This window comes from Carassius auratus, chromosome 7 (assembly GCF_003368295.1).
Source record: "Carassius auratus strain Wakin chromosome 7, ASM336829v1, whole genome shotgun sequence".
Classification (NCBI taxonomy): domain Eukaryota; kingdom Metazoa; phylum Chordata; class Actinopteri; order Cypriniformes; family Cyprinidae; genus Carassius; species Carassius auratus.
Window position 1 is genome coordinate 2308416 of NC_039249.1, and position 23279 is coordinate 2331694.

Consider the following 23279-nt stretch of genomic DNA (forward strand, 5'->3'; position numbering starts at 1 on the left):
TTTATTTCAGTTTGGTTTTGAGACATTTTATTTGAGTATTAATGTAAAAATCTGAAAATGAGTTTATTTGCAAAAACAGATAATGGAAAAAAACATGATTTTTGAAAATTGTCAAAAACGGAGTTAAGTTTTTTCAGGAGAATGCAATATTTTTTGAGAGAAAGCGAAGCATTGAAATGTTTCTTATTTTTTTTTTTTTCAACGCTGTGTCCGCTTGTTGGATCTGTATATTTCAAACAGAATTAAAAAAAATATATTACCTATTTTTGCATGACATTATTTCACTGGAATTTTTTTTTTTTTTTTTTTAAATTGCATTACATTTTAAATTGCATTTCTACATCAGTTAGGTTCTAAACATTTTGAGTATTAATATACAAGTCTACTAATGAAGATTTTATTTACAAAACGTTTTTTTCTTTCAAAAATCATGTTTTTTTATTGTGTAAGCTGTATTTAGTTATTTTTACTTAATCAAAAAAACCCAAATGCAGTTTGACTGAGATGAATTGGAATGCACATTGAAAAAACATGACTTATCTGTTTTTGCAAATGAACTCTTCAAATAGTCTCATATATTTAGTTATCCTTATGCAAAATATAATTGCTTTAATTCACTGTAAATTCACTGTAATTAGATCAATAATTACGCATGAAACATCTTGCAGATCTTCTAAGAAAAGTCTCAATTATTTGGTCACAGTTAGGTATTTTCAAGAAAGGCACAAATTAAATTAGTTCTCAGTCAATTCTCTTCCACATTAGAGTTTGCAGAGCCTTTTGGACCAGATGGGCAAACCTTCAAGTGATAGTTAAGATGACTGCTTTGAGAGAAACACTTGTCACAGTTTACGCAGCGGTGCGGTTTCTCTCCCGTATGAACCCGTTTGTGTTTCGCTAGCGAGCTGGCTTGAGTAAACTGCTTACTGCAGACATTACAAGTGTAACTCTTCTGCCCCGTGTGAGTGAGCTGGTGCGTCTTCAGAGATCCTTTGAGGGCAAAAGTCTTCCCGCATACGTCGCAGCTAAACGGTTTGTCTCCAGAATGCGTCAGTAGATGAGTCTTGAGATGCGTTCCTCGCCGAAAGCCCTTCCCACAAAGCTCACAGCAGAAAGCTTTGACTCCCGTGTGGAGCTGCTTGTGGGATTTGAAGGTGTTGGCGTGTACGAAGGTTTTTCCACAGTCCTCGCATCTGAAGGGCTGTTCGCCCGTGTGAACCCTTTCGTGTGCCTTGAGGTTGCCCTTTTGGGCGAAGCTCTTCCCACAGTGTTTGCACAGGTATGGCTTTTCTCCAGTGTGAACTCGCTGGTGGTAGTCCAAGTAAGACTTGGTGAGAAACTTGGAGCCGCATTGCAAGCATACAAAGGTCTTCTCGCCATCATGCGTTCGCTCGTGAGATCTGAGGATGCTTATCAAGGCGAAGCTCTTTCCACATGTGGTGCAGGAGAACGGTCTCTGGTCACCGTGACTCGTCATGTGATTCCTCAAGTGGTTGGGCAATCGAAACACCTTGTCGCAGAGCGTGCATTTGTGAGGTTTTTCCACCTTGTGGTCTCTGCGGTGGATTTGGAGGAGGCGTCTGGAGCCGAAGCGCTCTCCGCACTCTTGGCAAGCGTGAGGTGTTTCTCCGCTGTGGAACTTCTGCTCGTGTCTTCTCAGGTTGTTGAGGTGGGTGAAGGTCTTTCTGCAGATTTTGCATGTATTCTGCTCATCGCTTGTATTGGGTTGCTCTTCTTCAGCGGCGTCTTTAGGGACGTCCAATCCTGTCTCAATTATGTCGGGTGGATCCAGTGTGTTTAATTGTACTAAAATGTCATTGGATTCATCCTCAGAGTTTGGTTCAGTGGTCCACTGCTCTTCTCTTTGATGAGATTCAGATTCATTTGCACTGGGCTCCATTATATCTGTAACATGAACAAGGCATGTTTATAGATATGATATTGCATATTTAAGCCTTATATTAACATATTCTACCATGTTAATCCAATTCCATTAATGTCAGTGAGTCTGTACCATCTACAGCAACAGTTTCGGCGGCATCTATTGGGACATTCAATCCTGTCTCTATTATGTCGGGTGGATCCAGTGTGTTTAATTGTTCTGAAATGTCATTTAATTCATCGACAGAGTTTGGTTCAGTGGTCCACTGCTCTTCTTTTTGATGCTCTACAGATTCAGATTCATCTGCATTGTGCTCCATTATATCTGTAACATGAACAAGGCATGTTTATAGATATGATCTTGCATATTTAGACCTTATATTAACATATTCTACCATTTTAATCCAAATGCATTAATGTCAGGTAGTCTGTACCATCTACAGCAGCAGTTTGACACTCTACTTGTTCCTCTTCATGGACAAATACTTCTTCAAATCTAAACTCCAGCTCTTCCTAGATGAATACATGGTTATGTTAGTTTGATGTACAACAAAAAAGCCTTGGTATTTTCAAAAACACAACAATTACAGCTGGATGTGCATTACTTCAACAGTCTGAAGTAGATTTCCACCAGATGGGGTGCAACTCAATCTTTCCTGGATTCCCGACTCAACGTCTGAAGAGAAGCCTTGCTGATCTCCTCCTACAACAGTGCATTTTTATTATTTAATCTATTAAAATAACAGTAATATAGGATTTAGTTTTGAGAAGACCCACCTTTGACGTGTTCCTCATCTTTGATATGAGTGTTAAGTGGTCTTCCACTGCCAGCAAATTGCTGCTCTACCATATGGTTGACTTCATCTGGTTGTGTCAGATCTTTTCTTGATCCACTTGATGCTTTATGAACTATTCTACAGATGTGTTCAGCTGTCGAGTTTGTTATTTTCCTTATAGCATCCGTCAGATTCTTGTGAATCAAACAAAAAATAATCCATTTAACTGTAAAAAGTTTTACTTACCCAACTGTTGCATACAACAGGTTTGCTTTATCAAGTTTCAGCACATGTAATGTTGAGGATCGACGCTCCCACGATTATTAAGAAAATGACAAGGTTTGAAAATCCATATTTTTGTATTTATTTATGCATGTTTTCTTTTTTAAAGATGCACTTTATTTCTGAAAGTTCTAACATTAACTGAGGTAGTTTGATATCAACCAGCTATCGTCGAAAAAAGGGCTTATTATTATAAAATAACACATAAAATAAATATCTACATCAAAGGAGATCCCATATTGGCGTATTATCATTTTACAGTAGTAAAATAGTCATCAACTACTGTATACTTTGACAGTAACTATGAACACTGCGGTCATTTTTAGTGAAAGTAAAATGGTTAACATATTTACAAATGTGTTCATTATAGATTTGAACGAACTTACCATTTTAATATCAGTTTCTGGATTTCCATTTCGACGCTCTGACTGAAAAATATCGAGTTGACAAATTTCTGCCACTATAGATGAGACTAAACTGTCCATTATTAAGAGCACTTGTTTCTGGACTGATGCTTCACACGACATGATTCTATACACACCTGTAAAAATCACAAAACAGGTGAATATATGACCGATGTATTTGTTTTGTCAAAGTCTCTTCAGTTGCTGTGCGCGTGGACTCTGAACAGTTTCTCGTCATAATGGATTTCAAAATAAAAGTCACCCACTAAAAACCTCAGGGAAATTAAAAGCCGGTCAATGAATCTGCAGAGAGGGTTTCAAATTTTAATTTTTGCAACAAGTATAAACATAAATATTCATAAAAATATATTTCAATATGAAATTAATATGAAATAAAGGACGTTGGCACTTACACCATTCCAGTCCCCAAACTTCACATTTCTGATGTCTAAATCTAAACACACATGCTTCCTGTCATCAGCTCATTAACTCGTCAAGGGCTGTGTGAAATCGGATGTATGCAGTCATCAAACACGTCTAAATGCTAAGAACAGGACATTTCGGTTGACAAAAATCAGTCTTTGTGTGGAATCATGGTTTATATTTCTTCAGCTGACTCATAAAGCCTGGGTTTGGCTGAATGTAAGGCCTGGCGGTTTTCACAGCGCTGTAGGCTTCATCAAAGGACATGTTCTCCTGGGACATGAGGAACCCGATGACAACAGAAACAGAGCGAGAAACACCAGCGTTACAGTGGACCAGCACCACTCCAGCCTGAGGAGGACAGTCAACAGGTCAAACACACACACACAGACTATCTCTGGATACACACCTGCTGACTGGCTTCATGTATGAACTGGAAACACTCAGGGAAGTATGAAGTGATGTCTGTCTCTGGAAGATCTAACACGGTGATGGTCTTATACGTGAAGAGATCAGGAAACTCATTCTCAACTCCATATGCCACATTCAGCACATGAGTCACCTAAAACACAGATTATTATCATTTTAATATTAGATAAAGCAGCCTGCTTATTTTCATAAATGTTTATAAGAAAGTCAGATAAGTACTGTTAAATAATAAATATAAAAAGTAGTGTATAAGTAAAAAAATATATATATATTACCTTTAATTTCTTCAGTGTGTCTATATCATGGGCAGCATCCTGTGATGCTAAAAATCACATTATTAGTTAAATATAACAAGTAGGGTTAATACTCAATGTGTCATTGTATATCTTCAATCCATTTTTTTTTAAAATATAATATTCATTATTATTATATATGTGTTTATTTGGAATTAGCCATAAATAAATAATTTTGTCTTAAAGTATATATTTTAAAAAATCTTAAAATTGAAATTTATTATGATTTTACTGTGTTAACAATAGCTAGAAATGACAGAATTCGTCATAATCAATGAATCCTTTTTTAATATAATGATAATCATATTCATTATATTGGAATTAGTCTTAATAAACCAACAAACAAACAATCTGGACACTTAGTTTTGACTGGAATACATAATTCTGAATCTATCTGAATCTATCTATCTGTTGTTGTTATTAATAGTTATCATGGTAAACTTTTTTTTTGTTCATCTTTAATATGCATCGTTGCACATAAAGTACCAGGCAGTGTCCCTTTATTTAATCACTGTTGATATCTGTGCACAAATACAGTAATCAGCATGGAATATTGATATTTCCAGCAGTGCACCAGGTTTTCCCGATGAATATTGCAAATACACATCAAACACATAACGCACAGAGCAGGAGGAAGGGTCTGATGACGCCCACGTGCAGGTCGAGGCTCGAGTCCTGCACAAACCCGCAGGCCGCGTGCCCCTCGCGCTCCACCTGGTACCGATCTCCACGGCGCGTCTCCACGAGTCTCTCGCCCGTCACAGTCGTCACTCTGGTGCTCTGCTTCCTCAGACGAGCCGCGGAGAAGCCCTGGATCTCCTGCGACACAGAACTCATCTCAGATCCCTGCTGATAAAGCAGCGGAACTAAAGATAGCGCCAGTACATACAGAGCACGGAACCTTAAGATTGGGGCACCAGTTAATTACAAAATAAAAGCATGCATTAGCCAGCGCTTTGTGGTGATTAACATAATTTCATAAAATACTTTATTCTACATTAATAAATTCGACATTACTTTCATTACTAATAATATAAATACTTTCATAAAAGTGTTAGAAAAGTAAGTAAAACTATTTGTAAACATTACTTGTTTTTATTTTACATTTCTTAAAAAAATTCTATTTGAATGTTAACAAAATACACGTTTAGATTAAAATGTAAAATTTAGATTAAAAGTGATATTTAAGGTTTTCAACATTGCTACATCATGTCCTTTAGCCATTTTTAGTTAAAGTCACCCAAGCCTACAACTATTCCTCGTCAACTATTCATATTCTTGACGATGCTGATAAATCAACCAACATTATCACAAACATTTGCTCAATAAAGAAGGTGAAAGCATCATTGACAAGACCTTGAACACCCAAAAAATTACTTTAAAAGAAAGTTTATTGAAAACCGACATAAATGAATCAACAGTGGAAAAAAAAGAACATCCTGTAAGACATTTTGCTTGGCATTGGGGAAAAAGAATATCCTCCATTTCAAATACATCTTTCTATTAAAAGCGAAGTGCCGTTTTGTTAAATGTGAATCCGAATCAATCCGTTCCCAGTTCTGCTGCTCCTGTTTAGATTGTATTAAATGGATGTTTTGCATTGTTCATGTAAAAAACAGAACTAATGCATATGGCATTTAAAAAAAAACATGTCCCTTTTGGCATGATAAAAGATCCTTTGGTTTTTCAGAACATCTCAAACAGTTTGTCTCATAAAACAGCCGCATGCAGGAGATTCAGTCCAACCCAAATCGCATTCAGCAAGTAAAGCTGGGTTCATCAGCGCATGCATTTCTAATACAGCGGTCCTTATACAAACAACAATCAAATATGGCATTTACTGAAAGATATGCAGCTCCTGATCACAAAATAGTGCTAAAAATTATGAATGATTGAAACTGGCAATGATTCATTTGGCATAGAGATATTCTGGAGAAACACATGCAGCTCGATCCGGAAATGATAACAACATACTGTAAATGTTTTTCTCTTGGCTTCAGATATGCGTTTGGCACAGTGTTCTGCATGTAGACTATGTAAACAGGGTTGTTTATAAAGGCCGTTTATCCCATAGAGATGCATTACAGAAGTGTAAAAATGAAGGCACTCTTCAGAGGGCAGGGCTACAGAAGAGAGAGCAGACGAACGGCGAAAATCTTTCCATCTCAGGCAAACATGGTCAGAGAAATCCACTGCAACACAGAGAGAAAGACCGTTCATAGAATGCAACTGCTTGACTGAAACACTGAGGTTAACTAAACACTACATGTATTGTGTGTATGTGTGTTTGCATTGTGTAGAAATGTTGATGTAAGTCAACTGAAGTGAAACCTGAAAGAACGAGAGTGATATGAATCCATCGGCGTCTGTGTCCAGCGTCTTGAAAGTCTCTGTAAAAAACACACGTGTCAGTCAGATTGTCCTGAAAGCTCATGTCAGGTCAGAATCACTGCACTCATAAAAAGATTTAACATGTACACGTTCTTGTAATTTTGTGTTATGGCACTTATGAAAAACTGCTCCGCTTCTTGAATTCTGTGACTCACTGAACATGGTTTCCAGTCGCACTAAACAGGTGACAAAGTTGTCGAAATCCACAGACAGATCTTCCTCTGTGTACCGAAGGATGATCAGCTGGAATAAATGATTGTTCAGCTTAAAGCCTGGAGAACGAGGGAGGAACAGAGAGTCAGGACACAGAGCTGAATCAAAACAGAGCAAGCGTGAGTTTAGAGACGCTGTACCTGCCGCTTCCAGAGCTCTCCTCATCTCATAAGAGCTCATCGTGCCCGATTTATCCACGTCATGGTCTCTGAAGATTTGCTGTGAACATATGCAAGTCATAACTCATGCAGTCAAAACTGACCGTTTTTAATTTCTTCATGCAATCGTCTTCAAACCATGTACTTATTAGTTATTCCATTGAGTGTAATGATATAAATATAAACCGTATTCTTCCGCCAAACAAAGTAGTTCCTCAGAAACGGTTCCAACAAAGCGGTTGCCGAGCAACACACAGAAGTAAACAAAGGTGTTTGTTTGAAGAGTAATTTAAAACAGCTTTGAACGTGGCTCAGCCAATCAGAATCAAGGAGCGGAACTCTCAGAAATACACATGCTTCTTTTTCTGCTGCACTTTAAATAGTTCTATATGTAAATGAGGATTGTTATGACAGGCTAATGTTTTGATGTGAAGTCAGTAGTAATGTCTGGCTCAAGCAGCTGTTGAGATATAAATGTGTTTAGCTAACCCATAAGAAGACCACCTGTGAAAAACATGAATCTAACATCATCTCACCAGGTAGCGTTTAATCTTTTCCCACAACACGTGAAACTCTGTGAGTCCCAGCTTCCCGCTGCCGTCCGTCTGCAAACATGTCAAGGACAATCAGAGCAAGAGAAATGCAGTCTGGACTGTACAGAGAGCGAAAGACTGCGATGAACAAGGAGAGGTGACGAAACAAAAATTCCCAGTGAGCAGTATTTGCTAGCAGAGACACATTAAGCGATGTATATATTTTAAAGCCGATTGTGTGGAAAGGATACGTCCATGAGGTTGATCATGCTTCGACACGACTCCTTACCAAACCCGTCCGTCTTTAAATCTTTATCTGTGCATAAAGACACACAAAAGAGACGAGTTCTCAGAATGAATCACTTCTCTTGCTTCAAGTGTGATCTTAAGAGCACTTAGAAGTGAGCTGTCTGTGTAGACATCATGAAGATCTCACGTTTGGAGATGATTCTGTTCAGGATGGTCTGCAGCTCCGTCGTGCTGATCTCCATGTCCTAGAAAACACAGGATCACATATAAATGTTGTAATATGTCATGTGTGCGTACAGCAGTGGTTCATCAGTCTCTCACCGCTCCGGCCAGCTGTCTGAACAGACTCTTAAACCCAGCGTCAATCTGACTCTCGTCCAGACGTTGCTAAAGCAATCAAGAGAAAGACAAAATACTTGAATCTATATTTGCATTTGAATTTATTTATGCATAAATGTTTACTATTGTAGTAGGACATTTTTAGCAGTAAAAGCACACTGAAGCGTGAGGTATATTGTGAACACAACTGAGTGTGGTGTCGAATAACACCCTTTAACACAATATATTTCTAGTAAAGTGCAGTCGCTCTTATCTTCTCGCTGAACAATAGAAACGTGTTTCGATCTGATCATCTCACCTCCTCTGGAATATCAGCTATGACTTTATCATCCATTTCTCTGAAGGACACACAGAGAGAGATGATATCAGTCAGAGAATATGTATATATTTTGAGGAAATAATACAGAGTATACATCCATAGTAAAGTATCCCTGATGTCCTGTTAAGATCCTGTACATTTCAGAAAGCTCATGTGTGATCCAGACTGGATCAGGCCGTGCATGCAGGACTTACTCGGAGTTAGCGGGTTTCTCTGAGAAAACTCTGAGCACGAAGTCGGCCTCTTTCTGCGGCTCGAAGGTGGAGGGTACGATGATGTACTCTCCGGCGGGCAGCCGAAAGCGTGAGCTCACCTCCCGCAGGTTAATGAAGAGCTCCGAGCGAGCGCTGGACGCGTTAGACAGGAAGAAATCCCGCTTCAGATGAACACCAGACTGCCCCACAAACTGAGCACAAACACACGTTGCTTTAAATCATCTGAGCAGGACATCTGGTGTCCTGAACTGTTTATAGGTAGATAGTTCCTATGTGTGTATAAATAAATGTCCCTTGATTTAAAGGGCCCTGGGTGGCTCTCATCTTACCTCTCTTGGCACCTGCAAAAATAAAGGTGAAAAGGCAACAAATCAGAAAAGGAGTCGAAAACACATGGAACTTCAGATGTGTTAAACCAGAGATCTGCTCTCTGACCTCATAAATGGCGAATCCGATGGTCTCCATGTCCTGTCCTTCTCTGCGCTTCTTCCTGCGGTCCTTCTGCATCAGCGCCACCAGGAAGCTGCAATCTGATTGGCCGGGAGAATCTGGGTGTTTTAGGGTCACCTTGAACTGAGGGTTGATCCAGAACGTGGCTGTGGTTTATAGAAACAAAAGAGGCAGGTGAGGGTTTGGGTGTTTTCCCGCCTCTGAGCCGTCGTTCCCGGTTCCCCTGCTGTACCTGGGAAGTTCCTGCATCCGCCCGCCGTGCTTCCTCTCCTCCACTCGCCCTGATACAGCGACGTGCTCCACTTCTTCACCTGACTCGCCTGGAGCGCGTCTGCCGTCAGGTTACAGATCTCCAGACGACTGAACTCACGCAGGAAATCACTGAACGACATCCTGACACACACAGAGAGAGAGAGAGAGAGAGAGAGACCAGTCATACGGTCACAGCGGTTTACAGGACATCTCATCTGATCATCTCTGATCACGATCCACTCACCAGAACTCTCCGTCCTCGCTGCGGTTCTGTAATCGGCCCCGGACGGAGCGGTCCACATTGTCCCATTCCCGAGAGCTGCACACACACACACACACACACAGAGATCAGATCATCCTCCCCACAGTATGAATGAAGCGTCGGTCAGCACACTGGTGTGTTCCTCACTCGTCGCTCCAGGATCCCGTCCACTCCACTTCACCCCACGGGTTCCTGATGCGCACCAGCTTGGTCATGTTCCCCCTGTACACCACCTGATCAACACACTCACATTATATTTCTCTTCGGAATAGCGTGCATTGATTAAACACACACACACACACACTAAGACAATCAAGTCACAGAAAGACACGCTGCATCTAGATCCTGCTAGATAGATGTGTATAGTGAGTGTTTTAGCATGTCTCTGGCTCACCTCTTCCACTCCGGTCACTGAGTATGCGTGACCTTTGACCAGCTTCTTGAAGGTCACCGCCTCCATGTCAAACTTACTAGTGATCTTGAGGACAAAGAGATATATATAATGCAGTCAGACACTGATATTGATCACTGTCACCGATGCAAACAGGTTAATTACTAATATGATCAGCAAAATAAACCCCATCATTATTATTGTTAACTACAGCTACAGAAAATTTGTTTTGATAACTGAAATAAAGCTGAGATAAACTATCAATATAAATGTTGTCTTGGCAATTAACTTGGCTTTAAGTTAAAGCACTAAAATTACCAAAACTAAATTAAATAATAAAAAAACAAAAGCTAACTACAAATATCTTTTATTCAAAATGGCAAAAAAGCACAAAATCGGAAATAATCATTTTATCACAAACTAAAACTTTTGAAATAATAAGTCATCTTAGATAATATTATATAACATTGATAACAACTACAGTTCAACATACAGTTTGTCCATGTAATTCTGCAAAAACATAGCAAAAAAATGAAATAAAAACAGCATGCTTATCATTACTGTACAACATTTTAACTAAATACAGCCCATTAAAGTGTCTGTGACTGTACAGCGCTCATGAATATTTAATTAGGCTGCTTCTGATTGGTTGTCTGCTGAACACATTCTAGCTCCTCACAGTTCAGGCTTGCAGGCTTCAAACCCTCCATAATCTAAAGGTTAAAACGACTCCACCTTCGAACGCCTCCACCTGTAACCGCGAGACTCACATCTATGGAGCAGCCCAGCAGCGATCCTCTCTCGATGGCTCGGCCGATGATGCTGAAGAGGTCAGCGGGAGCTTTCTTTAACTCGTACATCTCTGTGACTCCTCCTGTGAAATCCTCGAAGCCCTCAGACGTGCTGCCGCCCGACAGAGCCTCGTAACAGCCGTTCAGCCTGACGAACGAGACAGTAAAGAGACTGAAGCAGTGCAGATAACCTGTGTTTGATTCATGTGTACTGTGGAGGATGGTCATACTTGGCGTAGGCCTTCTCCAGCAGAGCGCTCCAGAACTCTCCTCCCTCCGCCGAGTGAACGAACAACAGCTTCCCGTCCTTCACGGGCAACCGGTCGTCAATCACCACGTCCAGCCACTCGCCGAACTGCCAGAACTACAGAGAGAGAGACGCAGATACACTCCTAAAATAAAAGCTGCTTTACTGCCAACCACACACTCTAGAAAATAAAGATTGCAAAAGAGGATTTGTGCAGTGATGCCACTGAAGAACCACTTTTGAAATGTTTGTTGTAAGAGTGTATGTCCAGCAGGTGGCGTGCGCACACACACGTTTGTTTTTGTGTAAAGTGTGTTCATCCCATAGGCATAATGGTTTTTATTCTGTACAAACTGTATAGTCTATGGCCCTACACCAACCCTACACCTACCCCTAACCCTCACAGGAAACTTTGTGCATTTTTACTTTCTCAAAAAAACTCATTCTGTATGATTTATAAGCGTTTTGAAAATTGGGGGCATGGGTTATGTCCTTATAAGTCACCCTCTCCTTGTAATACCTGTGTCATACCCATGCATTTTTGTGTATTTTGCAGTAATTCGGAAGAAATGAGTTTGTAAAATCAGTTTTTAAGGGAACCAGGGTGATGCAAACATCACTGCAGCGCTCTGAAGGAGCTGCACAGAAATGATCACATGCACAGATAAAATACACAGATAAAGCACATCCTCTGCTGTTTGTTTTGCTGCATTAGTGGCGAACAGCTTTCTGGGATTATCAGAAATACAGAACAAATTGGCTTCCACACCAACATCAAACCTGTACGTAGAAACTTTCTGAGAGGAGGATCACGGGGCACAATCTCTTAGTTTGTCATCTTATAATTACAGTGACTATGATGAGATGAAGTGACTGCAGCATTACTGTTAGTGAATCCTCAATCATTATTCACAAATGTATATTCCAGGAATTATTTGTGCAGCAGGAATCGCCTGTACTTGCAGATTTCTGTTCACATTATCCACCATAAATAACAAACACACACACACACCCTCATACACACCCTCGTCCTATATGTGCACTTCTGTAAAGAGCCATTCAAGTAAGGATCAAGATGGATTTGAGACATCAGTGAAATCATCAATCACGCTGCACATCTCTGAGGAACTGCTTCCCAGGATATTTGATTTATATAATACAGATGCAAGATTCAATCACAGCCTGTCAAGATATATCTTACTTTTGTGACAAAATACATTGTCATTCATTCAAGATAGCATGAATTTGATGCTTTCATATAAAAGCACATTGTCAAACATCTGAATAGTCATATTACAGCATTAATTGTCTTTCCGCAAAATACATTTTATTCATGATTGTGGGGTTGAATATGACCCAGACATCTGAGATTCACTCGTAAACTGTTTAAAATGCACTGCAGCATTTCTCTACTCTCCCTGTGGCCCTCAGTGATTTACTCTCTCTCTCTCATAATTAGCTTTCACACACAACTAGCAGCAAAAACACAGATGCAGTGTGACACATTAGTGAACACATCTGGATCCTGTGTTTTTGTTCACAAGCTCATCCATGCATGAATTTGTGTATATGTGTGTATTTGTAGAGCATCTATGTGTGTGAGTGTTTGATGAACGTTTGTGCACTTTTCTGACTGCATTGCTTTCTTTTTTATTATTTTGCACAGAATTACTAAATAAAAGCACCAATAAGTGTCTATTTCAGATAGCACCAGAGTAGCAGCATGATATTCATTCAATATAATATGAAAATACTTAGATGCATGAATATTTTAATCATTCAGTGTAATGGTATTTCTCAAATAAGATATATTGTGTTGTCATTTGCTGCCTGTACAAATTGTGAAAGAATTCCTGGCATGCTATGTCACCCCATTACCCATAATCCTCTCTGCCATTTCATTGAGGTTGTTTGAACAGCAGTGATCAGCCCTGCCCTCCCCCCTCACCTCGCCGAGTCAGAAACATACACATCAGCACAATAATTCACTACAATATCCCACACGAGGAGCAGATTGATCAGACTGTCTTACACTGTTTCCAAGCAGAGCTTCATTATTTTATCATACTCATCCTCCACTGCTCATGCTAGTGTGTTTACAGAGCAAAGTTCAACGACAGTTTACAGCTACACATGAGCTCTTGTGAAATCACACAGAAACAACTGCATATTAACCTTATTCCATTTTTGGAACTGTTCACTGAAAGCTTCTTTGGGGAACCAAAAATGGTTCTTTTTGGAGCCGTTCAAGGAAAGTTTCTTTGGGGAACCAAACATTTTTATTTTTGGAACTGTTCACTGAAAGCTAATTTGGGGAACCAAAAATGGTTATTTTTGGAACTGGTCACTGAAAGCAACTTTAGGGAACCAAAAATGGTTCTTTTTGGAACTGTTCACTGAAAGCTTCTTTGGGGAACCAAAAATGGTTCTTTTTGGAACTGTTCACTGAAAGCTTCTTTGGGGAACCAAAAATGGTTCTTTTTGGAACTGTTCACTGAAAGCTACTTTGGGGAATCAAAAAAGGTTCTTTGGTGAAACAAAAATGTTTCTTTTTTTTTTAATTCACAGAAAGCGGTTTTGGCAAACAATTATTTCTTTTTTTTTTTTGGAACTGTTCACTGAAAGCTACTTTGGGGAACCAAAAATGGTTCTTTTTGGAGCCGTTCAAGGAAAGTTTCTTTGGGGAACCAAACATTTTTATTTTTGGAACTGTTCACTGAAAGCTAATTTGGGGAACCAAAAATGGTTATTTTTGGAACTGGTCACTGAAAGCAACTTTGTGGAACCAAAAATGGTTATTTTTGGAACTGGTCACTGAAAGCAACTTTGTGGAACCAAAAATGGTTCTTTATGTAACTGTTCACTGAAAGCTACTTTGGGGAACCAAAAATTTTTCTTTTTGGAGCCGTTCAAGGAAAGTTTCTTTGGGGAACCAAACATTTTTATTTTTGGAACTGTTCACTGAAAGCTAATTTGGGGAACCAAAAATGGTTATTTTTGGAACTGGTCACTGAAAGCTACTTTGGGGAACCAAAAATGGTTCTTTTTAGAACCGGTCATGGAAAGCTACTTTGGGGAACCAAAAATGGTTCTTTTTGGAACTGTTCACTGAAAGCTACTTTGGGAACCAAAAATGGTTCTTTTTGGAACTGTTCACTGAAAGCTACTTTGGGGAATCAAAAATGGTTCTTTATGTAACTGTTCACGGAAAGCTTCTTCGGGGAACCAAAAATGGTTCTTTTTGGAACTGGTCATGGAAAGTTTCTTTGGGGACCAAAAATTTTTATTTTTGGAACTGTTCACTGAAACCTAATTTGGGGAACCAAAAATGGTTATTTTTGGAACTTGTCACTGAAAGCAACTTTGGGGAACCAAAAATGGTTCTTTTTGGAACTGTTCACTGAAAGCTACTTTGGGGAATCAAAAATGGTTCTTTATGTAACTGTTCACGGAAAGCTTCTTCGGGGAACCAAAAATGGTTCTTTTTGGAACTGTTCACTGAAAGCTACTTTGGGGAATCAAAAATGGTTCTATATGTAACTGTTCACGGAAAGCTCCTTCGGGGAACCAAAAATGGTTCTTTTTAGAACTGGTCATGGAAATTTTCTTTGGGGACCAAAAATTTTTATTTTTGGAACTGTTCACTGAAACCTAATTTGGGGAACTTGTCACTGAAAGCAACTTTGGGGAACCAAAAAAGGTTCTTTGGTGAAACAAAAATGGTTCTTTTTTTAAAATTCACAGAAAGCTTTTTTGGCAAACAATTTTATTTTTTTGGAACTGTTGAAACTAAAAGCTTCTTTGGGGAACCAAAAATGGTTCTTTACAGCATCCCTTTAAAAAACACTTTTAAAGACCACTCATGTTCTAGCGTTTGTCACATTGACGCACCTGAAAGTGAAATATTCCTGCGTATCCGCCGTCAAAGCCCTGGCCGTGTGGCACCACGCGGTGCAGGAGGTCATCGTTTAGAGTCAGAGACGCGATGGCCGCAAGCAACCAACAGTCACCTGAGGAAAACAAAGCACAGATCATGAACGGTGAGATTTAGTGAAGGCAAGAGATGTGATACAAAACATATTCAAGATATCTGAGGTCAAATTATAAGAACCTGTCAATGACAACAACTGTAAAATCGAAAAGATTTAATTAATTAAACAAATTAATTTAAAATGAGCTAGGATAGTATGTAAACATTGTTTAGTTTAAAGTTAAACATACATTAGCTCTTTATACTCTATGAATGTGTAATAAATTGTGTCTAACTATCTATGAGTCCACTAACAAATTGCATTTAGTGTATTAAAGTGTATTAAACACCTATCCGTCATTCCTCTCTGTATTTATTCATTTTTAAATCTCCATGCCACAGTCTCTGGGATTCATTTAATAAGACAGTTTATTGCCCCAAACTGAACATGTGCTGTTGGAAGATGATCTGACGCATGACATCACAGAGAATGTGTAAATAACCTAAAATAGCCACCAGACCCAAACAAACCTGATACAAAAGAGGAACAGTCAGTCATTTGGTTTCAATGTTTACTAAAGCTTTTAAACGCACAACAGCAGTCTCTGGGCCTCCACACATCCTGACCAATCATGGCGCTTCCTCACGGTTTTACATGTTTAAACACTGTTCCCTTTTATGATGTCATCATAATGCATTAGCAGCTCCGCTGTGAGACATCAGCTCTTTATTTAATGACTGCAGGGTGAGAGCTTTAATTATGAACGAAGCGCTGTGTTTAAACATCACCGTACGTTACTTCATGAGTCTTGAAATACACCAAATACTGTTCCAGATGTACTCTCCAGTTTCTACATGTTTTATAGCTTTCATTTTATTTCAATTCGTTTATTTAGATGCACTTATTTATAATATTGAGCATGCATGCATGAATGTGTATACTCTGTAACAAAAAAAAAAAAAAAAAAAACATTCTTACAATAAATATTGACTATGAAATTTATTTTACATACACTCTACAGTTCAAAAGTATTTTTTTAAGATATTAAAGAATGCATTAAATTAATCAAAAGTGGCAGTAGAGAAACTATTTTGAACTTTAAAAAAAGAAGCCTGGGAAAAAAAATGTATCACAGTTTTGACAAAAATATGAATGTTTTCAGCATTGATAATAATCAGAAATGTTTTTTTAGCAGCAAATTAGCATATTACACTGATTTCTGAAGATCATGTGACACTGAAGACTGGAGGCATGATGCTGAAATTTGGTGGTTAAGGTTGTAGTGAGGTAAAATCAGGGTTGTTTGAGGTAACGTCCTCGCCCTGATGATGCTCAGACAGACTCACCCAGAGCTCCCTGACAGATGTCGGTACGAGTCGCTCCATCCACGATGAACTGGGGACGCGTACAGATCTCCTGCAAACACACGCGTGACGCTACATTAGATTAGCATTTTCAGAAGGATGATGCATGGCACTGTGCCTCTCACTCAAACACACACACACACACATATATATATATATATTGTGGTCTGCTGTCAGCACCTGCATCATGTTTGTCAGTGACGAGTGTGAAGACACTGAATACCTCATTCAGATTCAAAGTCATGTCTAGTTTATAAAGCCAGGATGGATGAATGTATAATGAATAGCACTTTTTCCTGACAAATCATTTCGGTTCTTGAGCATCCCATAGCAACAAGCACGAGAGACCTAGTTTATATAAAGCCATGCATTAATGTACTCAGTAGAAGCCCTGAAATCCTGCGGGACGTTGACAGTAGAGGTGACCTGACACACACACAAGTGCTCACAAATGTGTTCAGAGAGCGCAGGAACCAGAGCGAAAGGTTAAACTAGTCAATGTGGGAACACATGTGATGACCGAGGTGAAGCGTTAGTATAGATATACCTCACCCAAAAATGACAATTCATGCAAACTCGTCTACATCTCGGATGTCCTGATGCTGTTTGTTCATCAGAACAGATTTGGAGAAATGTAGCATGGCATCACTTGCTCTGCATTGGTTGCTCTGGAGTGAATGGGTGCCGTCAGAATTCTGACGGCACCCATTCACTGCAGAGCATCCAATGCTGAGCAAGTGACTTAATGCTACAGTTCTCCAAATCTGATGAAGAAACAAACTCCCCTACATCTTAAATGACCCGAGGGTGCGTACATTTTCAATTTTGGGTGACTGTTCCAATGAAATACAGCAAATGGAAGAGGACAAGAGGAACAGCATGCAGTGATGGAGTATGAAGTAGTTCTTGCTAATCGATCAGCTCACCGTGGGTCTCATCCACCGCACCCCTTGCGTCTTGGAGGAGCGTGGACCCAACTCATTGAATCCCAGTGAAGAAGTGCTGGCTGGGAACAGATGGTCCTCAAACAGGGTCCTGGTGCGTTGGCACTGGGCCCTCAGTGAATCGTAATCCTGGCCCAGGAACTTCACAGCGTTGTGGTTCTGCCCCAAACCTGCGTCCCGGTCCCACTGACTCCGCAGCTTCGCAGCCATCCCTGTGGCGTAGATGGGCTCCATGCTTTCACCCGCTTCACTGGGACTGGCAGACAGCCAATGAGAACGGAGGGAGGGGAAGAGACGAGCCAATCACAAGGGAGGAAACCAGGAGTAGAATGAATATGTTCCTTCTGAATCAGAGGGAGGATGATGCTGGATGTCCTTTATTCAGTCAGCAGCTGAGAAGGATCTGCTTCAGAAGTCCTGGAAAAGAGAAGAACAGTTCTGTTATTATAAAATAACCTGGTCATATAAACATCTTCACATTACTTTAGACTGCTTTTGCATCTGGGACAAGAAGAACATTGGCACTAATCAACACTATAAAGAGGAAAGGCTATGTTTAGTTTAGTATTTGATGCTTTATGTATTTGATGAGTCAAATTTTGACAGGGCACAACATGTACACAAACTAAATACTACAACAAACATATGCAATTATAACATGTTCAGTATCAGTTCTTTTTTGGGCATCATTCTTTATCTGACATGTTTCCAACCTTGAAAGTCAGGACTTAACCCTTATATGAAGAAATGAGTCCATAGGGAATAGTTTAAATTCTGTCATTTACTCATTAGCCACTGACGGTCATAATATGGTGAAAAAATACAATAGCAGTCAATGGCTACCGTTGAATGTTTGGTTACTAACATTATTCAAAATATCCTCTTTTGTGTTCAGGAGAAGAAAGACAGTCCCACAGGTTTAGAACGACTCGTTTTTGTGTGAACTATGCTTTCAAATTGAGTTTTATTTGCACAATTTCACCCTAAGAAAGTTTCCCACAGGACACTTCGACTACACAGAGCTTATTTATGAGACTCCTGACATGTCTCTGAAAGCAGAATAAACTCACATTCATTTCCAACAAAGCCCGAGATCTGCTGACACAACCTAAAAACATCTTAATGATGGATTTGTTCCTGTCTTTCACTTCACAAGACATTAACTGATGGATTTGATCGGTTTGGATTATTGTGATGTTTTTATCAGCTGTTTGGACTCTCATTCTGACGGCACCCATTCACTGCAGAGCATCCACCGCTGAGCAAACCTGATGAAGAAACAAACTCCACTTCATCTTGCAAGTATGCACTATGTACAGTGAATAAGCACGTCCCTTCAGCTCTTTGGGCTTGTTAAACCGGTCTAATGCTTCCTCCTCCTTCATTCATTCTCACACTGCAGTGAACCCGAGGAACCGAGCACTGCTTACTCACCGCTCTGATTCACACCATCTCTGTGTTAAACCACACACATCTGTGTTCATATGTCTCTGTAAAACTTCCTTTAATCCTAAACTAGATGTCATCAGTTTGACTGTAATGCTGTGGGCTCGTATCATTTACTCATCAGTTTCATGGGAACTGGTTGTGAACAGCGTGACTTGAGTGTCCTTCAGAGAGAGAGGGAGAAAGTGGAGCAGTGGAAGGGTGTGGTGCGTGAGACGCGCTGCCAGGACTGTGTTAAACTGCAGACGCATGTGTGGATGGGTGCCAGCTGGACGAAGACAGCGTTCAGGGCTTCAACAGTGACTTCACATCAATGCATCTGAGCTTGGAGACGGGAGGAGGCACTTTTAGTTGCTCCGGGTCTCCAGCAGTGATTTTCTGATGAGTTTGTGTTTGGTAGGTGGCTTGTTTCGTGCACACCAGCTCTTTTTGAACGTCTCCTGCTCATCTCAGGATAAGAATGGATGTCAGACGCTGCTGGCAAACCTCCAGCCATCTGCCAGAAAACATCCAGCGCTGTAAACGAGCGCTGAGATTCACACAGCACTCATAAACAACAGGAATAGTTACAGTAATGCATATGAAATATATTCTCTGTCTGTCTATAACTCAAATGTGCATTGTATATGTGTGTGTGTGTGTTTGTGTAGCAATACAATAATGAGAATTTGAGGAGGGAAAATATTTAATAAGTTAATAAAACAATGATTTTCAGACAAGAAAATAGTATTTATCTTTCTATTTTTGTGTAAAAGTTGTACATTTGCTACCGTAAATATATCAAAACTTAATTTTTGATTAGTATTGAATTTTGTATTTCAGATGATGTATAAATCTCAGTTTCAGAAAAATGAACCCTTATGACTGTGTTGTTATCATCCGTTTCTGACTTTATTAGACAGAAGCTCACAAAAATACCCAAATTACATATTGAATTTGTCTCTGGTGGGCTGAGAAGATCAGTTTCCTCGATGACAAGTGAAGACACGTCATGAAACCTCAGTGTTTGAATAGATGCTATCGACCAATCAGAGAGAGACTCAAGACGTTCACACGCTGAGAAAACACTTGAGGAAAAACACGTTCCACAAGAGCTCAGACCGACACCAGAACACCGGCTACATTATATTATGACTAGAATAGAACAGAATTGAATGAAACTTGTGCATATATATTAGTCAAAAATAATTTAGCAATTCCGCTTGGTGCAATTAATGGTGCTGAAATTAACTTATGCACTTAAATTAAACATTGATCAAAGGTGTGCAACAATAAACAACTAACTTGCATTCTTTAAAATAAAAAGCATTCCAGTTTGCACTACTCACTCTGTGCTCTATGGTAATGTGTGTAAACAGCAGAGATTGTTTCGAGAGGTCAGCTCAATGTAGCCTACAGGTGTGATTTTCTCATATTTCTGGGCGTAGCTGACTGTGACTCAGAGAATTCACAGACAACACCCTCGACAGCCTCTGCTCTTCTCTCTGTTACACATACAGTGACCCTCTTTCCAAGCCATGGCACATGTGCACTCTTCCGTGCGTAAACAGTGCTGCTTACATCGATAGAAACGCTGTGATACCATCACATGTCAACAGTGACAGAATAACACTTCTGTGTGAGCGCGGTCTCAGGTTACATCCAGGTGTGATCCGATTTTAATACAAAGCAGATTTAGATACAAGAGCCAAAAGGAAACCAAAGGGTCCAGGGGTTTTCAAACTGGGGGTCAGTGGAAACACAATGTACAAATAAATAATAAAAAGTACGTAAAAAATGTATAAATTAGTAAATAAAAATTAACAATTGAGTTTTTAAAATATCAAATTGTCATGATATATATTTGGTATTTTGAAAAAAAAAAACTATAGATGTTTGTTATATTTGGGAGTCTGTGGCATCTAAAACATTGAGTTGAAGTAACTGCTTGGTGTTACCAAAGTGGCCTGGGTGTGGATTTTAGATAAGAAATAATAGTTATATGGTGAAAAACCCTTGTTTTCATCTCTTCCTGTGTTATTCAATAAAAAATACACACCCACCCTGACCACAACAGATGACCGTGTGTGTGTGTGTGTGTGTGTGTGTGTGTGTGTTTAAAATGCTTTTAATAGCCATGCATGCATGCATTCAGCCTCAAACTATTCTTGTGTTATGGAGAAGTCGATGTGAATTCAATCTAGATGTATACAGAGAATCGAAACTGATTACATTCGCACGCACTAAACATGTTCCTGAATGATTTACTAGTTTAAAACAGCAATGCATGCATGGCAACACTATGAGAGCTAATAATGGTCAGTGTAAAGGCAGAAACTGTAAAACAAGGAAATGGAGTGCACGCGCCTTTTGGTGTTTTAAACGTTAAAAGATGTTAAGACTTTTGCCTGATGAACTGTTTATTCTATAATACAACCTTTACGTGAAACATATGTGTTGTAAACAAGACAGGAGGGAAAGTACAAAAGTGAAACAAAGTCTCGTTCGCACGGATGCAGAAAAGTCCTAAGCGTCTTACCTCGCGTCTTGATTTGCAGCACACTTCCGAGTATGAGCACAGATTATTGACTCCAGAGGTTTGCGCTATTCTTCGATGCTCTGCACATCTGGAGTTCGTGTAGTTTAATGTCCTGCTGCTGATTTTAACCCGCCAGCAGCACAAACGCCCAGCGGATCCGGGGCACGTCTGAGCGATGCGTGATAAACGCGACGCGTCCCAGAGCTGGGGATGGACGCGTGCAGCATCCAGTGGACCAATCAAAGAGCGACGTTACGCGTTCGACGCAACGCAACAAAACGAAAACGCTAAGCAAACCGGACAACCTAAAATAAGAAACACATGTGCATTTTTTACATTATCATATTATATTTTAATATAGATATAATACTAGATTTAACTTTGTAAAATGTTTAACCAATATAAAAAGTTTTTTTCACAGTTTCCCCATTATATCAGAAAGACTGTCACCTTGAGGCAGAACACGGCAGATGCATCCCATAATAAAACCATTTGTCCAGGCTAGAAGCCAAATATTTATCGTGAAATATCTTAAAACAACTGCACGTTTTATGGTTAAACGTTAACTGAAATACATTATGATATATAAAAAAATTGATAGCCTATTTAATATAATTATTTAAGCAAGTTGCCAAGGAAACTTTTTTTTCAGTTTAATTCAGTTTACCTTAATGCACCAAACTAAAGCTAAAACTGATAATAATAAAATAAATAGAATTATATAAAATATATAAATATGAAAAAAACATATATACATATGAAAAATTAATATAAATGAATTGCACAACAAACTTACTACAACTTTAAATAAAATTTTTTTTTTTTTTTTTTTTTTTTTTTATTGAAATGCTAAGAGCATACAAAATCAATGCCAGGGGTAAATACAATTGCGAGTACAGCTACAGATTATATAGTCAGAAGAATATTATGCAAATGACATAATGAGACAGTTTTAAGGGCTTTGGAATTGCTAGATGTACTGAGAGTTTCCAGGTAGGATTTAAGTTCCTTATAGAAAATAAAAAAATAGGGCTTAGCATCCTGAAATTTACATTTATGTATAAAAAATTTTGCTAGAAAAATAAAAAGGTTTATCAGAAAATATTGGTCCTTTACATTTTTATCAAAGTTGTGCTGACCAAATAAAACATCTTTGTATAACAAAGAAAAACTCTGTGATGAAAATGTGTTAACAAAGATACAAAAATTCTTCCAGAACAGACTCGTATATGTGCATTCCCAGAAGAGATGTGAAATGGATTCGTTTTCAGCACCACAAAAAGAACATAAAGTGTCAATATCAGGAAACATCTTTTTTAGGTAAAGCTTCACAGGATAGAAAAGATGAAGTAATTTGTAAGACACATCCTTAACCTTATTGGTTATTAAGAATTTAGATGACAAAGACCACACTTTCTTCCATGGAATATCGACAAATTGGCCATTCCAGTACGACACAATGTATGGGAGAGAGGCAATCTCATTTTGAAATAGCTGTCTAATCTTCCTGTTCCGACTACAAGAGTTAGATAAAAAACAAATATTTCCAATCGTTGTATCAAAAGGATGAGCAACTGATAACGAAATCTCGGATCTAGCTGAATCTCTGAGAAGAGTTATTGCTCCATAAGGGATGGCATCCATTACAATAGCAAACTCTCGTGGAGTAACAGGTATATTGTACTTGTTCAAAAACTCTGAATATGAATACAGGTATCCATTAGTATTTATTAATTGA

The 23279-nt window shown here is 39.1% G+C and overlaps 3 protein-coding genes across 5 annotated transcripts; all 3 read right to left on the bottom strand.

The window, feature by feature from the left end:
• Positions 1-473: 473 nt before the first annotated feature.
• On the bottom strand, positions 474-3577 carry LOC113105419 (zinc finger protein 436-like). Of its 2 annotated transcripts, none has more exons than XM_026266476.1 (6): positions 3326-3577; positions 2659-2851; positions 2487-2581; positions 2316-2394; positions 2015-2206; positions 474-1905 (listed from the first exon to the last, which is right to left on the bottom strand). In XM_026266476.1, exons 1-6 carry the CDS (start codon positions 3464-3466, stop codon positions 746-748), a joined length of 1860 nt encoding a protein of 619 aa, XP_026122261.1. In that variant the 5' UTR covers positions 3467-3577; the 3' UTR covers positions 474-745. The 2 variants fall into 2 exon arrangements, with proteins under 2 accessions (XP_026122261.1, XP_026122260.1); XM_026266475.1 differs by having other exon boundaries at positions 478-1905; positions 2487-2584; positions 3326-3573.
• A 331-nt stretch (positions 3578-3908) lies between these two features.
• On the bottom strand, positions 3909-5340 carry LOC113105473 (dual specificity protein phosphatase 19-like). Of its 2 annotated transcripts, none has more exons than XM_026266555.1 (4): positions 5112-5340; positions 4471-4517; positions 4176-4328; positions 3909-4039 (listed from the first exon to the last, which is right to left on the bottom strand). In XM_026266555.1, exons 1-4 carry the CDS (start codon positions 5323-5325, stop codon positions 3935-3937), a joined length of 519 nt encoding a protein of 172 aa, XP_026122340.1. In that variant the 5' UTR covers positions 5326-5340; the 3' UTR covers positions 3909-3934. The 2 variants fall into 2 exon arrangements, with proteins under 2 accessions (XP_026122340.1, XP_026122339.1); XM_026266554.1 differs by having other exon boundaries at positions 3909-4117.
• A 582-nt stretch (positions 5341-5922) lies between these two features.
• LOC113105416 (calpain-1 catalytic subunit-like) lies at positions 5923-21706 on the bottom strand. Its single transcript, XM_026266469.1, has 22 exons — positions 21542-21706; positions 17560-17994; positions 16616-16685; positions 15190-15308; positions 11282-11415; positions 11031-11199; positions 10264-10347; positions 10017-10102; positions 9852-9926; positions 9588-9748; positions 9341-9501; positions 9235-9246; positions 8885-9096; positions 8670-8709; positions 8354-8419; positions 8220-8277; positions 8035-8099; positions 7787-7855; positions 7233-7311; positions 7035-7151; positions 6820-6878; positions 5923-6680 (listed from the first exon to the last, which is right to left on the bottom strand). The coding sequence occupies exons 2-22, from the start codon at positions 17809-17811 to the stop codon at positions 6654-6656; spliced, it is 2115 nt and encodes a 704-aa protein (XP_026122254.1). The 5' UTR covers positions 17812-17994; positions 21542-21706; the 3' UTR covers positions 5923-6653.
• Between the last annotated feature and the right edge of the window lie 1573 nt (positions 21707-23279).

What these genes read in the sequence shown, in the direction of transcription:
- LOC113105419 (XM_026266475.1), bottom strand. Translation starts at nt 3,466, where the DNA reads ATGTCGTGTGAAGCATCAGTCCAGAAACAAGTGCTCTTAATAATGGAC. An exon ending in AGATGAGGAACACGTCAAAG is followed by an intron (nt 2,585 to 2,658) that starts GTGGGTCTTCTC and finishes GCACTGTTGTAG; the next exon opens with GAGGAGATCAGCAAGGCTTC. An exon ending in TCAAACTGCTGCTGTAGATG is followed by an intron (nt 2,207 to 2,315) that starts GTACAGACTACC and finishes TTCATGTTACAG; the next exon opens with ATATAATGGAGCACAATGCA.
- LOC113105473 (XM_026266554.1), bottom strand. Translation starts at nt 5,325, where the DNA reads ATGAGTTCTGTGTCGCAGGAGATCCAGGGCTTCTCCGCGGCTCGTCTG. An exon ending in ACACACTGAAGAAATTAAAG is followed by an intron (nt 4,329 to 4,470) that starts GTAATATATATA and finishes TCTGTGTTTTAG; the next exon opens with GTGACTCATGTGCTGAATGT. An exon ending in TACATGAAGCCAGTCAGCAG is followed by an intron (nt 4,118 to 4,175) that starts GTGTGTATCCAG and finishes TGTCCTCCTCAG; the next exon opens with GCTGGAGTGGTGCTGGTCCA.
- LOC113105416 (XM_026266469.1), bottom strand. Translation starts at nt 17,811, where the DNA reads ATGGAGCCCATCTACGCCACAGGGATGGCTGCGAAGCTGCGGAGTCAG. An exon ending in CTGGAGAAGGCCTACGCCAA is followed by an intron (nt 11,200 to 11,281) that starts GTATGACCATCC and finishes CTCGTTCGTCAG; the next exon opens with GCTGAACGGCTGTTACGAGG. An exon ending in GCATGATCAACCTCATGGAC is followed by an intron (nt 7,856 to 8,034) that starts GTATCCTTTCCA and finishes ACATGTTTGCAG; the next exon opens with ACGGACGGCAGCGGGAAGCT.